This window comes from Felis catus (genome assembly GCF_018350175.1).
Source record: "Felis catus isolate Fca126 chromosome F1 unlocalized genomic scaffold, F.catus_Fca126_mat1.0 chrF1_random_Un_scaffold_34, whole genome shotgun sequence".
Lineage (NCBI taxonomy): Eukaryota > Metazoa > Chordata > Mammalia > Carnivora > Felidae > Felis > Felis catus.
Window position 1 is genome coordinate 37,656 of NW_025408522.1, and position 15,515 is coordinate 53,170.

General features: G+C 54.6%; 2 protein-coding genes across 15 annotated transcripts in view; one reads left to right on the forward strand and one right to left on the reverse strand.

Moving 5' to 3' along the window:
• Positions 1–15,515, reverse strand: part of LOC109496868 (ankyrin repeat domain-containing protein 26-like) — a 243,408-nt gene that overhangs the window by 9,048 nt on the left and 218,845 nt on the right. The gene's annotated exons all lie outside the window — the stretch shown is intronic.
• Positions 4,826–15,515, forward strand: part of LOC123383644 (protein FAM117B-like) — a 29,817-nt gene continuing 19,127 nt past the window's right edge. Inside the window, exons 1-5 of one of the 13 annotated variants that reach the window (XM_045051628.1) lie at positions 4,826–4,844; positions 5,399–5,538; positions 6,098–6,227; positions 6,592–6,911; positions 10,143–12,427. In XM_045051628.1, the coding sequence (XP_044907563.1) occupies positions 4,841–4,844; positions 5,399–5,538; positions 6,098–6,227; positions 6,592–6,911; positions 10,143–10,319 (771 nt within the window). In that variant the 5' untranslated portion in view covers positions 4,826–4,840 and the 3' untranslated portion in view covers positions 10,320–12,427. Of the gene's footprint in view, positions 4,845–5,064; positions 5,539–6,087; positions 6,228–6,591; positions 12,428–15,515 lie in introns of those variants that run through there. The other 12 variants (XM_045051622.1, XM_045051623.1, XM_045051620.1 and 9 more) reach the window with 12 other exon arrangements.

Genomic DNA, 15,515 nt, shown 5'->3' on the forward strand with positions numbered 1-15,515 from the left:
AAATGTCTTACAACTGTAAATGGCAGGACTTTAAAAAACTAATTGGCATATAAAATAGTGGGACACCATAGAATCTTGGTGTCTTCCATTATGTGAAATGATGGTATATACAATAGGTCTATTGCAGTTCTAGTCATATGATTGGCACTTAAATAAATTTTAGTTCTGAAAAGCATTATAGGAAAAGAGGACTAAATTAACAAAAGGAAAACATTTTTTAAGGACTTCTTACTTTGCTTCTCAAGAAAGTTTAAGCCACAGGAAACTCAGGATTCCAATGACTAGGAACAGCTCATTTTATTAAATATTGAGGTCTACAGATTGTACGAAAATCAAGTATTTCCAGTGATCAATATTAGTACTTACTACTCTCATAAATTTCAGAAGGGCAGGTAAAGGTTATCTTTTACAATTTCCTATCTTCAGAAACTTTGAAAGGAAGGAGGAAAACTTCCCATTGAGATTAAGTCCTAATACTTCAATGTAAAATTTCTCATCTTAGGGGTGCCTTGCCGGCTCAGTCAGTAGAGCATAGGACCTTGATCTCAGGGTTGTAAATTTGAGCCCCACGATGGATATACAGATTACTTAAAAATAAAATCTGGTGCAGAGACTGCTTTAGATGCTCTGTCCCTCCTCTCCCTTTCCCCCTCCCCCTGCTCATGTTTTCACCCTCAACAATAAATAACACTTAAAAATAACACTTAAAAAGTAAATAAGATAAAAGCTGGGGCACCTGGGTGGCTCAGTCTGTTAAGCGTGCAGCTCTTGATCTGGGCTCAAGTCACGATCTCATGTTCACTGGCTCAAGCCCCATGCTGGGACTCTTTGAAAAGTGTATTGGAAAAGTTCCTGCTTTCAGCACGGGGCCTGCTTGGGATTCTCTCTCTGTCCTTCCATTGCCCCCACCCCCACCCCCACCCCATCCCTCTCAAAAAATAAATAAATAAACTTAAAAAAATAAAATCTTTAGAAAATAAATAAATAAAATTCCTCATCTTGCTCATACTGTGCAAAATGAAGTCTTTGAGAACAAAAGGATCTTGGGTACAGTATGTCCGCTAAATAATATATGTGCAGATTCTAGGTGATGAATAAAGGGATGGAAAGAGTGGATAAATACATTTGGAGAGTTCAATATTTTTAAAGAAAGGTATATAAAGGAAAGAATACTTCTGAAACAGTAAATAATCACTTATATTTGCTAGCTCTTATTTTTTTCATAAGCACACAACGAATATTTTTTTATTTTCATGATTAATATAAACCATTTACCTATTACATGTAATAAAGCTACCTATAACAGAAAACTTATGTATATGCTTAATATATGCATAATAAAATCTACAAGTGCAAATAAAAATACTCCCTTTACTTCTGAAGAGGCCAAAAGTTGTCCAAATGTGCCAATCCTCAAAAAACATTTTAATTAACTCACTTTTCTTATTTTACATCCAAAAATATTTTTAACACAAAGTGAGAAATTATTTTTATGTATATAAGATCAATATTCTTGCTCTTCTCCAGGATCACTTCAACGACAATAAACCCTTTCTGTTGATAATAAACTTTTAATAGGACCTTTATACACCTTTTCCGGTAGAAAGCACAGATTTTCTTTGAAGGCAAAGAAAAATGCATGTAAATACAAAGGCTCAGAAATAACAAATGTCGTCACATTTTGTGCATTTTTGGGCTTAACATAAAACCGTAGTCTGCTTGTGTGTACCTATGATCACACTGATTTTTGTTCTCACTTAATGATCAACTAAAGCACAGCTCTGCATCTCTGTGTATATCTATTATCTATGCCACTTTCAATGATCACATATCCATCTTATGGATGTAATGACATTTACTTATAAAAGCCATTATACGAGTTCTTCTTAATACATTGCTATTTTAAATAGTGCTGAGAAAAGCAAAATGTATGTTATTTATCTCTAGTGATTTCCTAAAGATATTTTACTAGGAATAAAATTGATGGGTAAAATGAATACATATTTTTTAAATGTGGTACTTACACCAAATTGTCTATTGGAAAGTCGAAAACAACTTAAACTTTAAGCGGCAGTATAAGCACCATCACTCTATTTTCACAAAGGTTGTAGATGGAAAACTGTATTTCAGTCCCTTTTTCACTTAAATTTCTTTTTTCCCAGGGACACTATATTTCCCTATGTCCACTGGTCCCTTGTAGATATGCAAAGAAATACTTGGCACGATTTCAAATTACAGGTTTTTGTTCGTTTTGATTTCAAAGACTTCCCTGTAAAACGAAGATAGATTCTGTTGTCTGATACAAATATGTTGTAAATATTTGCAAGTGCATTGTCTTTTATTTTAATAATATTATTTTCTGATAGAGGCTTTTAGTTTTTTATGTTGCTAAATCAATCTCCAGAATTCTTGATTTAAAAAAATATTTTTTAATATTTATTTATTTTTCGGAGACAGAGACACAGCGTGCAAGCAAGGGAGGGGCAGAGAGAGAGGGAGACACAGAATCTGAGCTGTCAGCACAGAGCCTGAAGCGGGGCTCGAACCCACAAAGCACGGGATAATGACCTGGGCCAAAGTCAGATCGCTTAACCAACTGAGCCACCCAGGGGCCCCAATTTTTTTTTTTTTTTTGGGAGAGAAATAGAGAGAGAGAGAGAGAGGCAACACAGAATCCCAAGCATGCTCCACATTGACAGCAGGGAGCCCATCGAAGGGCTTGAACCCATGAACACCTGAGATTATGACCTGAGCCAAATCAAGAGTCAGAGGCTTAACTGACTGAGCCACCCAGGCACCCCCCAAAAGTCTTGCTTTTCAAGTCATTCTTAGGATGGGTAAATAGGCATTTGTGGAATTTTTTTTCTGTTACTTTTCTTATTTTGCATATTACAATTTTTAAATTTATAGCCCATCTGGAACTTATTTTAGGGAGATAAAATTCTAACAAGTTTTCTCCAAATAGGCTGTTTCTCCACTACTTACGAATAGTTCACCTTTTCCTACTAATATGAAATGTCACCAGTATCAAATTCTAAAGTCTTAAGTATATTTGAGCGTTGGTCATGTTCTACTCTGCACCACTCCTTTATCTGTCTTTTCAGCTGTGTGTAAATGAATAATTTGTGGAAATTTCAGGTACATTTTGATATCTGGAAGGGCAAATCTACCTCCTGTATAAAAACATAAGTTCTTAGGTTAATTCCAGTTCGTTAACATACAGTGTTCTATCAGTTTCAGATGTACAAGATAGTGAGTCCAAAAATTTCCTTAATGACATCACAAGAAGAGCATGTGTAGCTCAAAATTCTTAAAACCAGGATGCTTTCATTTGCTTTACCTAAAACTGACAAATACAGGAAGGGTACACATTTTGAGAAAAAGGAGTCCTCCTATTCAGAGCCATCTTCCACTTCAAAGTGTCCTTCCAAGGTCCCTCAGGAAATAGCACACACACCTAAGTGTACACAGACATAAACTGGATACTGGATTTTGTCCCAAGAATTTCTAGCCCAGAAGTTGATTACAGGAATTATTTCTCCCATTATGCACTTTTCTATGACGTTATGGTATAAAAATGAATCCATTAAAAACAACATGTTGTCGACACTTAATTTCGTGTGTATTACTATTGAAATTTGGGTAAATCACGTCAAACTTGAGAGTCAAGTGGTCTATTCAGGAATTACCGGGTACGTGCCAGGGCAGCTGAAGACTTTGTATTTGCCGCTCACGCTGTCGGCCTGGTGCTAGACCACGTAGGGTTTCCCCCGACCGAGGGGCAGCGGGACCTCAGGAGGGAAGAGAACCCAGCCCCCCGAGGGAGGGCTCGGATGCACAGGTAGAGCTAGGCCAGGTGTGCTCTTCTCCCAGGTCCGTCCCACCTCCTCCCTGCCAGCCTCCAAGCCCCTATTACCTGTTCATCTTGTCTCTATCATCCACGCCATTTTCCCCCAAGAACAGAATCTGCTGCACTTGCGCTGCGTTGCCCATGCAGGCAGCCTTGTGGATCTTTCTGAGGTCTCTGTCTCGGACATGGTAACCCAGCAGCAAGTTGTCAGTTGTATTGTTCTTCTGCCCAACGCCCCTGGCCTGCCTCTGCAAGCCAGAAGCGGAGCCCATGGGCGACATGCCCTTCTCCCTCCCGAACCCCCAAATCCTCTTCATTGCGAAGCCCGCGGGCTCCACAGAGACTTCACCCCGCCCTCCCTTTCCACTGCCTCCCGAGCCCAACACTAGCGCCGGAGACAGGCCAAACCCGCCTGGCCACAACACCGCAGCAGTGAGGATCCGCGTTTGGGTAGCTGCCACTTCTCAGTAACCGGCAACAAGGAATACCGCCAAACACAAACGGCTTGCGCAGAAGAGGCAACCACTGCGCATGCGCACAGAGGCCTAACTGTCAACGGTACCCACAGCTCCGACGCCCCCCTCGCCAGGCCCAGCGCGGGGCAGCGAACAGAGGGGAGGGGGCTCCGGTGGGGGTGGGGCGGGGTCCACCCTTCTCGCCCCACGCGCGCCTCCCGAGGGGCCCCTCCCCCGCGCCGCGGCCCAGGGTGCAACCAGGCGGCCCTGCCTGGACCGCGGGAAGGGGTGGAGGTGGGGGCGTGAGGCGGGGATAGGGGCCGGGCCGGGGCCGCGACGCCCGCGAAGCCTGGAGCCCGCTGCAGCAGCCACCGGATCCCGGGATGGGACAAGAGACTGCGGCGGAAGCCAGCATCTCCCAGCCTGGGGCTCCGGGGGCCGCGGAGCCAACGCCGCCGCCGCCGCCGCCGCCGCCGCCGCCACCGCCGCCGCCGCCGCCGCCGCTGTTGCCTGCGCTGCTGAGACCAGGCTGGAGATGGGTAAGTTGACCCTGGCATCCCAGGGAACCCGCTGCGCAGCCCCTCCATCCACGCCCTCCTCCTGGCCCTCCGCCTCCATCTCTGCGTTCCTGGCACAACCACCCTCCCACGGCGTCAGGGCTCCCACAGCCCCCTCCCTCCCTGAGCATGACCCTAGGGGCGGGAGCGGGAACCCCGGGCCCGGGGGTTGGGGGCTTCAAGACAGGGAGGTGGGGGCCTGATGCCAGGGAGACTATTGGGCTCCCACTCCCACGCCCAGGCCCAGCTGGGCACTGTGAACGGACGGGAGGGGGCTCCGGTGGGGGGTGGGGCGGGGTCCGGAGCCGGGGAGCCTGGCGGGAGCCAGCACCTATGCTCGCCGCGTTCCGGCCTGCCTTTGGCACCCCTCTCACCCCACACGCCCCTCCCGGGGGGCCCTTTCCGCGCGCCGCGTCCCAGGGTGCAGCCTGGCGGCCGTGCCTGCACCGTGGGAAGGGGTGGAGGTGGGGCCGGGACGCGGGGCTATGGGCCGGGCGCGGGGCCGCGTTGCCCGCGATGCCGGGCGCATGCCTCAGCCTCTGCCCGAGCCCGAGATGGGGTCAGAGGCTGCAGCAGACGCCAGCATCTCCCCGCCGGGGCCTCGAGGACCGGGCAGCCATCGCCGCCATCGCCGCCGCCGCTGTTGCCTGCGCTGCTGAGACCAGGCTGGAGATGGGTAAGTTGACCCTAGCATCCAAGGGAACCCGCTCCGCAGCCCCTCCATCCACGCCCTCCTCCTGGTCCTCCGCCTCCATCTCTGCGTTCCTGGCACAACCACCCTCCCACGGCGTCAGGGCTCCCACAGTCCACTCCTTCCCTGAGCGTGACCCTTGGGGCAGGAGTGGGAGCCCCGGGCCGGGGTTGGGGGCGTGGAGACAGAGAGGTGAGGGCCGGATGCCAGGGAGACTATTGGGCTCCGACGCCCCCCCCAGGCCTACAGGGGAACTGCGAACAAAGGGCAGGGGGCTCCAGTGGGGGAATGGGGTGGGGTCCGGAGCCGGGGAGCCTGGCGGGAGCTGGCACCTCTTCTCGCCTAGCTCGGCCTCCCCTTGACACCCCTCTCGCCCCACACACCCTTCCTGGGGGGCCCCTCCCCCGCGCCGCGTCCCAGGGTGCAGCCTGGCAGCAGTGACTGGAGGCGGAAGGGGTGGAGGTGGGGGCGTGAGGCGGGGATGTGGGCCGGGCGCGGGGCCGCGAGGCCCGCGATGCCGGGCGCATGCCTCAGCCTCCGCCAGAGCCTGAAATGGGGTGAGAGGCTGCAGCAGACGCCAGCATCTGCCCGCCGGGGCCTCAAGGGCCGCGCAGCCATCGCCGCCGCCGCCGCCGCTGCTGTTGCCTGCGCTACTGAGAACAGGCTGGAGATGGGTGAGTTGACCCTGGCGACCTGGGGACCCGAGCCGCAGCCTCCTCCATCTAAGCACTCCTGGCCCGCTGCCTCCATCTCCGAGCTCCAGGCACAACCCCCCACCCCCAGCATTCAGGGCTCCCACAGCCCCCTCCTTCCCTGAAAGTGACCCTAGGGGCATGAGCGGGAGCCCCGGGCCAGGGGTTGGGGGCGTCGAGACATGAAGGTGGGGGCTGGATGCCAGGGAGACTATTGGGCTCCGATGTCCCCTCCAGGCCCAGCTGGGCACTGCGAACGGAGGGGAGGGGTCTCCGGTGGGGGGTGGGGCGGGGTCCGGACCCTCCATGCCAGGCGGGAGCTGGCACCTCTGCTTGCTGCACTCAGGCCTCGCCTTCGCACCCCTCTCATCCCACACGCCCCTCCCGGGGGGACCGCCCACGCTCTGCGTCCCAGGGTGCAGCCTGGCAGCCCGTGCCTGGACCGCGGGAAAGTGTGGAGGTGGGGGCCTGAGAGGGGGATGTGGGCCGAGCACTGGGTCCGGATGCCCTCGATGCCCTGTGCTCGCCCCAGACTCTGCAGGAGCTCGAGATGGGGTGAGAGGCCTTAGCAGACGCCAGTATCTCCCCGCTGGGGCCTCGAGGGCTGCGCAGCCATCACCGACGCTGCCGCTGTTGCCTCCGCTGCTGAGACCAGGCTGGAGATGGGTGAGTTGACCCTGGCGTCCAGGGTGACCCTAGCCACAGCCCCTCCATCCCCGCACTCCTGGCCCTCCGCCTCCATCTCTGGGCTCCCGGCACAACCCCCACCCCGCCAAGCCGTCAGGACTCCCACAGCCCCCTCCCTCCCTGAGCATCACCCTATGGGCTGGAGTGGGAGCCCCATGACCAGGGGTTGGGGGCATAGAGACAAGGATGTGGGGGCAGGATTCCAGGGAGACTACTGGGCTCTGACGCCCCCTCCCCCAACAGGCTGGCCCCAGGACCTTTCCCAGGCCCTGGAGGGCAAAGCCTCATGCCTTAGATCCCCTCCCTAGGCCTGGGCAGGGGCATCCCCTGGGCGCTGGGCTCAAAAGGCTCTTTGTGAGCTGTGCCTCCCACTCCCCAAGCCTCCAGCGGGGTCCTGGAACAGGGCAGGTGCAGAGGCCGGGACTGTGGCTGCTTGTCTGGACCAGGCGGAGGGGTGTGGGGAGAGCACCCCTAGTCCTTTCGTTGGGTTTGGGGCAGGGGGTGGGGGGCGCGTCCAGGCTCATGTGCTTTTCACTGCACTGCCCAGGGTGGGGAAGGGAACCTGGCTGGAGGAGGGTTCTATCAATATCTGCAAATAGTGGGTTCTGGAAGCTGGGTTGGGGAGGGTAGCTTGGATGTAAGTCAGAATGGTGGCACCTGAGCTGGAGTGCCATGAGAAGCAGAGGTGGGTCTCAGCCAGCCCTAGTAGCTGGAGGTCAGGTGACTCTCCTGGCTCTGGAAGACTCCCTAGAAGGCCTGTGGGCAGGAATACTACCCCAGAGAGACCCCTCCATGGCCCCCCAGAACTGGCACTGCCCCATTCCCATAGCATTCCTTGCCACTCCTGGGACACCAGTCATGACCTGCCTTGATGGGGAGCTGTGGATACTGGCGGGTCACCTCCCCGGGCAGGGCAGGTACTGAAGATCCAGGCCTCCGGGTGCTGAGGAGATAGGCACAGGGTCTTGGGAAAGTTTGGAAGAGTTTCTGCCAGTCCAGGGAGGAGAGGGAAGTTGCTGGAAGAGTTGGCTTGCTCAGCACTAAAGGGAAGAGCACTCTAGGTAGAGGGAACGGCTGGAGCAGAAGCTGTGAGATGTGAGCAGCTGGTCGGGGTGGAGAGTTGTGGAAGGGGGGGCTGGTCAGGCACGGGAGTGACCCATGTGAACGAAGGGAAGGAGGGCCAGGTGGAGGTGAGGTGTCAGGCCATCCCAGCGAGCTGGCACAAGCAAGCTCCCAAGGACAGTGAGGAGCTGATAGGGGGGCAGTGCTGCCATCTGGCTCAGCAGCCCCTCTGGAGTCTGCCCAGGGTCCCTGCTGTGGTCAGGGCTGTTTGACCCACATCTGCCGGTGGCTGGACCACCCCAAGCAAGTCTGCTTTCTGAGTCTCAGTGTCCACATCTGTCAAACGGGGAGACTCCTCCACAGGGTTGTGGGGAGATCTGCATGAGGTGATGAGTGTAGGGAGCCCAGCACCTGAGGTCTTGGAAAATCCTTGGCCGCTGTGCCAGTATGTTTACCTGGAAAACGGGGGCATTGATGTCAGCTGGTGGGCCAGGCTAACTTTACCCTGTGGCGATGAGGATCCTGTGAGGGCTGGATGTGACCCAGGGAAGCCAGGGCTGGGGGCACTGCAAGTCCGTGTGCTCATGCTATTCTGGAAGAAGAGAGAAGCAGTGGGCCGTGGCCGGGGCGGGGTGGTCCTCCTTGTGCCCCTATGGGCACCTTAGCCATGGCATTCAACGGACCCTGCTGTGTTCCTCAAGGCCAAAGCCTCTTTGTTCTCCTTGCTGCACAATGCACCCCTTCCTCCTAGTCAGCCCTAGCCCTGCACATGGGGGACCAGGGCTCCCTTCCAGAAGGTTCTTCAGACACTGAGACCAACAAACACAATATCTTCCTGTGAGGGGCACTGTCATGGGCAGCCGGGTGGAGAGGACACAGACCTTAGCCCCAGGAGAATGGAATCTAGTTGTGCAGCAAAACCAGTTGGGCCTCCATGGTCTTGCGTAGCACTGTGCTGGCTGCTTAGGGGTGTGGGGTGGGGAGGGCCGGGTTTGGGGGGTGGGGGGCTGGGCGTTGCAATAATTGCACCTTGGGACAGTCAAGGGCAGAAATTAAAAGCAAGGACTCCAGATTCAGTGGCCCAGGTTCAAATCTCAACTCTGCCACTTTTGTGTGAACGTGGACTGGTGACTCTGCCTCTCTGTGCCTCTGTTTCCTTGCCTGTAAAATGGGAACGAGGCACACTAGTGCTATTTGAACAGCTTGGTTCAGTTTCTAGTGCGCATTTATGCCCCCTCTTCCAGAATGGGTCTCCCAGCTAACCCCTGCGTCCAGGAAGATTACACTGCCTGCTCCAGTAGGCTATCGTCTTCCTCTTGTGTGTGAGTCCCTATAGGCGGGGGCCTGTCTTTCTGTGTCCGTTGCTTGGGCAGGGGGCAATGGTGTGCTGGCAACAGGCCCTCTGGGAGAAAAAGGTACCTGATAAACAGCGTTGGCAGGTTTCCACGGTGTAAATCTTCCAGCAAGGCCAATTTGAGGCTACCAACAGCTTAACCATCTCGCAGTGGGAGCTGGTCCATGCCAGCTTTAGCACCCAGGTATTCAGTAGGTGCTTAATAAATGATGGTTGAATAAGGAGAGAAGGCTCCAGAGACTTGGAGAGCTGCCAGGCCATACTATAGCTGAGAGAGGGAGGCATCCGACAGGCTGAGGCCAGGACAAGAGACTACTCTGAATAAGTAACCCGTGGTGAGATGGAGGGCAGAGGGGAAGGAGGACTGGTGTCCTCCCTTCCTGGGAACCTCTGCACCTCTGACCCTGCGTCACTTCTGTTCTGGATCCTCTTGACCTTGGCCTGGTTCGGGCTGTCTGCACAGAATGACCTAACTGGATCCCAAGCATTAACCTGACAGAGCTCTGAGAAAGGGTCCAGACGCGTCTCAAACCTCAGATTCTATTCCCTTGCTTATGCTGTTCCCTCTGCCTGAATGTCTGTTCCACCCACTTCTTCCTATGTGCCCTGAAACTCTGTCACCCTTCAAAAGCCTCCTCCACCCCAAATCCCACAGACACTCCTCCCCTTCTGCTGTTTCTCTGGCCTTGCAGCCCCTCTCGTGTGCACCCTGCCTGTCCATAAAAATATTAGTAGCTAACATTGCATCTGGACAACAACCTATGATAGAGGTACTGTGATAATCCCTTTTGCAGATGGGGGAATGGAGGCTCTGTCTTGTTAAGGACCACCCATCCTTTGCCTCTCGGCTTCAGCATCCGTTCATTGTTCAGAGAGGCTCCTTGCTGTGGGCTGGGCAGAGCACCACTTCTCTTTCTTCAGTGTGTTTGCTGTGGCGTGTTCCACTAGGCCGTGAGTTCCCTATCCTATAGGAGCTTGAATGAATGAATGAATGAATGAATGAGTGAATGACTTTCAGCCCCAAGGAGCATCCCTGTTCTTTTACCCATTCCTCTTCCCTTTCCCTCCCTGTGGGAGGAGACTAACCCTCCAGAGGGCATCCTCACACCATGGAGGGATGGTCACAGGGACCCTGCTTAGCCACACCTGCCAGAAGGGAAGGGGAAGTGAGGCTTTGGGCGGGACTGAAAGCAGGCCTGGTAGAAGGGTAGTGGACCACCCTCCTGTGGTCTAGAGTGGGGCTGACATGGGCCCACAGCACTGACTGTAACCCAGGAAGTTAACGGGGGCCCAAAATACGTTTTCTTGCACCGCCCCATGTGGAAATTCCCCTGTTGGCCCACTTATTTTCATTTTATCTAGAAAAATAAGGTTGGAAACAATCATTCACACACCCTAATTACTCCGTGGATTTATGAATTTAGAGCCTGTTTGGCTCTAGACTTTGGCTCCTGCTGAAGGAGGAATCCCCTGGGCTGGGAGGGGCAGGGTGAGGGCCAAGGCAGGAGGCCAGAGCCTGCTCTGACGCTGGGGCCTCCTGGGGGTCTGACCTCCAGTTGCCCTCTCCTAGCAGGCTGGGAATTTCCCAGAAGCAGCAGCCCAGATGGGGGTCTGAGCAAGGGAGGGTGGCCAGGGGCAGTCTCCAGGATTCTGGTTGACCGGGGCCCATAATGGATGACTTCCCAGGGTTTTCTACCCCACCTCTACCTCTGAGTCATAATAATTTGCTGCTATTTATCGAGCACTTACCATGTGCTGGGCGCTGGGCCAAGCACTTTGTCGGCATCATTTCAGCTATGCCTGCTAACTTCCCTTGAAGCAGGTACTATTATTCTCCCCTTTTGGCAGTTTGAGTGTGCCTGGGGCCCGGGGCACAGGGCCGAGAAGTGGTGGGGCTGCGATTGTATCCAGCCTGTAGGACCCCCATAGCCCAATGGGGCCCCTTGAATAGGCCCCTCAGTCACTCAAAAGGGAACGGTCTCTGAAGCCTGGACGCCCGAGACAACCACGTCACTGGTGTCCTGGCCTCCAGGCCACCCTCCTTGTGGCCCTGATTGCCACTCCCTTCTTCCCCGTAGTCCTGGGGCTCTGTCTCTGGAAGCCCCGTGGAGCCTCACCTGGCAGCTTGGGGAAAATACAGACTTCCCAGGCCCTGCCACACCCCGCTGAGTCAGAATCCCACTACGGGAGAGGGGGGTGGAAACCCAGATTTTAAAATGTTGTCCTGGGGATACAGAGGCTTGCAGACTCCCAGAACCGCTGCCCGGCCCAGTGGAGTTCAGGCTGCTTTAAGAGACTCCCTTGCCCTTAACCCAGATCCCTATGACCCTGCCCCTGCTTGTGTTCTCAGGCTCTGCCCCCTGCTACCCTAACCCAGCTCTGCACACATCACACCATACTCACCCCCCACACCCCAATTTGCTTTTATCCAGGCACCTGATGCTGCTGTTTCCTTCTGGAAACAGGTCCCAGCTGGCCACAGACCCCCACAGAGCTTGTGTAATACTCTGGACCGGTCGATCGTGGCCCCACTCTTGCTAACCCGGGCCTGGCACACAGCCTGGGGGAATCATGGTGGGTGAGCGATGGTGGCCGGGGAGGTGGAACAAGGGAGGGCTGCTCATGACAGGTGGGGCTTCTAGGCTGGTCACACAGGCACTCTCGGGGGGCCGGCACCTTGCCTAACATGCAAAAGGCATTTGATGACTGTTTCTTAACTGCTTAATGAATGGTGATGGGTCATGTGACAGGTGAGGGCCACTTCCGGAAGCACTACAGATTGGCCGGGTTAGGCAAAAGATGGAGAAGGTGCCTTCTGGGCCATCTCTGAGGACCGTGAATATTAATGGTCCGAACTCATTTATGGCTCGGATGGGAGTGAGGGGCTGGTGCTTTCTTGCTTGATTTCATTTCGGTATCTCACGAGCCCTGGGAGGGGGTGCTGATGTAATCCTTATTTCGTTCAGTGGAAACTGAGCCCTAGACAGGTGACTTAGTAGGGTCACACAGCTGGGAGGGGTCCTGCAGAACGGAGCCTTGCCCATTGTGTGGAAAAAAAAATAAATGAGTCTGCACTCTAGAGTTTCTGAAGCAGTAACACATTATCTCAGTTGGTTCTAGCTGTGGCTTGGAGGTGTGGCTCTACATTTTCACCTATGCCCACATCCCAGGGTCAGAAAACCTGCATCCAGGGGTCTTCTGTGTCTGTAAGGGACGGTGGTGGGAAGAGATCCTGCCTCCGGGCTGGCGGGAGAGAGAAACAAAGAGAAAGTGTTGGGGGCTCTGGCACATAGTAGGTGTTTGGGAACCCCTGTGGTCAGTTCAGGCAGAGCCAGCTCTGGTCCCATCTGGACCTTGGAACAGCCCAGATCAGTCTTCAGTCTTTGAGCCAAGGCCCACATGGTGTGGGTGACGGGTCCAAGGTCATACCTGCCATTAGGACTAGAGCAGAGGGTGTGAGGCTCCTCCACCACGGCAGAGAGGTCCAGGGAATGGGGCAGGGGCATTCTGTCTGTGCGGGATGACCTCTGTCAGAGCCATTAAACCACAGAGCCTGGCCCCAAAGGGCCCCCAGGCAAACCCCCTCTCAGGGGTGTCCAGGACTGCTGTGGGGCCTGGCGTGTTATTGCTATCACAGGAAGTTCGGCGCCATACCTGAGTAGGGGCAGTGGTCCTACAGCCACCAGTGGGGGATGTAACAGACTCTGTGGTCTGCCTCCAGGCACTGGCATGTGGGGAGGGTGAAATGCACCAGCACCCCACCCAGACTAGAATCCAGGTGCTGGCTTCCCCACACACACCTCCCCCACCCCCGCCCCGCCCCGCCCCACCCCACCCCGCCGCTGGGCCTTTGCAGATGCTATCCCTCTGTCTGCAGTGGCCTTCCCCTCCTCTCCTGGCAGGTGCTTGCTCATCCTTTAAGACCCCTCCAGGAAGCCCTGCCTGACTCCCACCCCAAGGGCCAGGCTGACCCACCCTGCCAGGATTTCCATCCGGCTGCTCCACAAGATGCTGAGAACCTTGAGGGCCTGGTCTGAGATGCCAGTGGAGTGGACAGGGAAATCAGCTGTAAGGTGCAGCCCAGTTCAGGCAACTGTCCCTGCAGCCCAGAGAGGAGACCATGCTGGGGAGCTAGCCAAACATGCTCATTTCACAGAGGGAACATTGAAGGCCCGAGGTGCTTGGGACTGACCCAGAGCACCCTGGGGAGGGGTTGGTAGTCCCTTTGTGGCTTGTAAGAGGAGAGCCCAGGGCTATGTGGCCATACCCCTCCCCCACTCCAGTCCCCAGCTGGAACATTTGTCTGTAGGATCCAGGTCAGGTCTGAGGGGGATGGGAAGAAGCCCAGGAGAGCAAAGTCCCCAGGGCTCAGATCTGCACTCGGTCTTCCCATGTGGAGGACAAAGCTCCTTAGAGAAAATGCTTGCTGTCCAAAAGCTGGCAGGAAGTCCACATCGATAGCTCATTCTAGCAAGAAGGTGCACGGGAAAAAAAGCCTGTGAGAACTTAGGCCCAAATGTTAGCCCCAGGGATGGTGGGTGATATTACCCTTCTTTCGCCGTGATTTTCACATTTCCTAGGCTGTAGGTGAAACCTTTATAACCAGAAAAATGAAGTTACCATGTAAAGGAGAGAGGTCTAAGAAAAAGTGCCCTGAGAACAGCCAGCTCCCCATTCATGAGACTCTGGGGTCACCAAGTGTCAGTGGCTTCCAGAGGGACCCTGGCCCCGGGGCCATCCCCCAGAACAGGCGCGCCTGCAGACAGCTTAGCCTGTGTGTCTCTCTTTCTCGGAATTTCGGTCAGTGAGAGTCCAGACCTGGGGCTACTGGGATGTAGCACACCCAGAATTCCATTCAAACCTCTGCTGTCCTTCCTGTCCTGTGGGTTAGGCCTCAGGGCCCTCACCTTCCCACCTCCACCTGGAAAGCCACCCCACCCCACCCCACCCCACCCCAGGCTGCCCTCTGCCCCTCCCAGCCAGAGGTGGCCCTAGGGCTATTTGCTTCACCTCCATCCTCGTGCCCAGGTGGGTGCGTAGCACTGTTGACTGCCTTCCTTACTGACTCCGGCCCCGAAGTGCCTTTCCAGGGGGTCCTCCTACAATGTAGTCAAGTTCGACCTCGTGGAAATGGTCTTTGGAATCACAGCTGAGCCTTGATCCTGGGTGAGGATTCGATCTCCATCTCCCCCATATACCTAGTACAGAGCACCCATTCATTCGATCAGCTGTTATTCAGCCAAGTGCCAGGGCCCAGGCTAGGTGCCAGGGGCACAGATCTGCTGACTTGAGGGTGTGACGTGTCTGTGTTTTTGAGCACGTGTTTTGTGCACATCACCTGCACGCACACACAGCGTGAGCATCTCTGTCATATGTGAACTCTGGTCTTTGAGGCTGTGACAGTGTGTAATCCTGCCGGGACTCCGGGCACACCTGGTTAATTCATTCTGCAAGTGTTTAACAGACACCCACTAAGGAAGTACCAGGCTCTGACCCCAAAGAAAAATGACCCAAGGTCTCTGTCCTCGGGAAGTGCCATCTTGGGGGCTGTCGCCGTGCGGACTGGTGGGGGCAGAAGCCAGCAGGGCTGGGGGTGGTCAGAAACGTGGTCCTGGAGACACAGGGAAGAGTGGGGAAGAGGGTTCCTGCCCAGCTGTGAGTATGATCTCCAGTATCCCCTTCTGACCAGTGACATGGGGCCTGGGACAGGCCTCCCCAGCTATTTTCATGCCCTAAAGCAGCCCCGAGGGCCGACGGAACTGGAGCTTCAGGTGGTGACCTGTGGGCCCCGACTGCTGGGGGCTGGGAGAGAATACAGGGAATGAAAATGAAGCATGTGGGCTGGAGAACCTGCCTGGGCTGCAGATCTTTCCAAGAGGCGAACTTGGGGACCAGACACCAGAACACAGCACCTGGAAAGTAGAACCCCGTGATCCAGACCAGAGAAGCGGGATCACGGAACTCAGAGGAGGAAGATGGAGCAGCAGACCTAGATTGTGGGCCTTCTAGAACCTGGAACACTCAAGTCAGCCAGAAGCTGGAAGATCCAGTCTGTGCCCCCGATGGTCAGTGGGGGAAACTGAGGTCCGGCAGGAACGGGGAGGTCTTGAGCATTGGTGAGCTGCAGTGGCACGCACGTGGTCTCTGCTGAGCCAGGACCTCTCCAC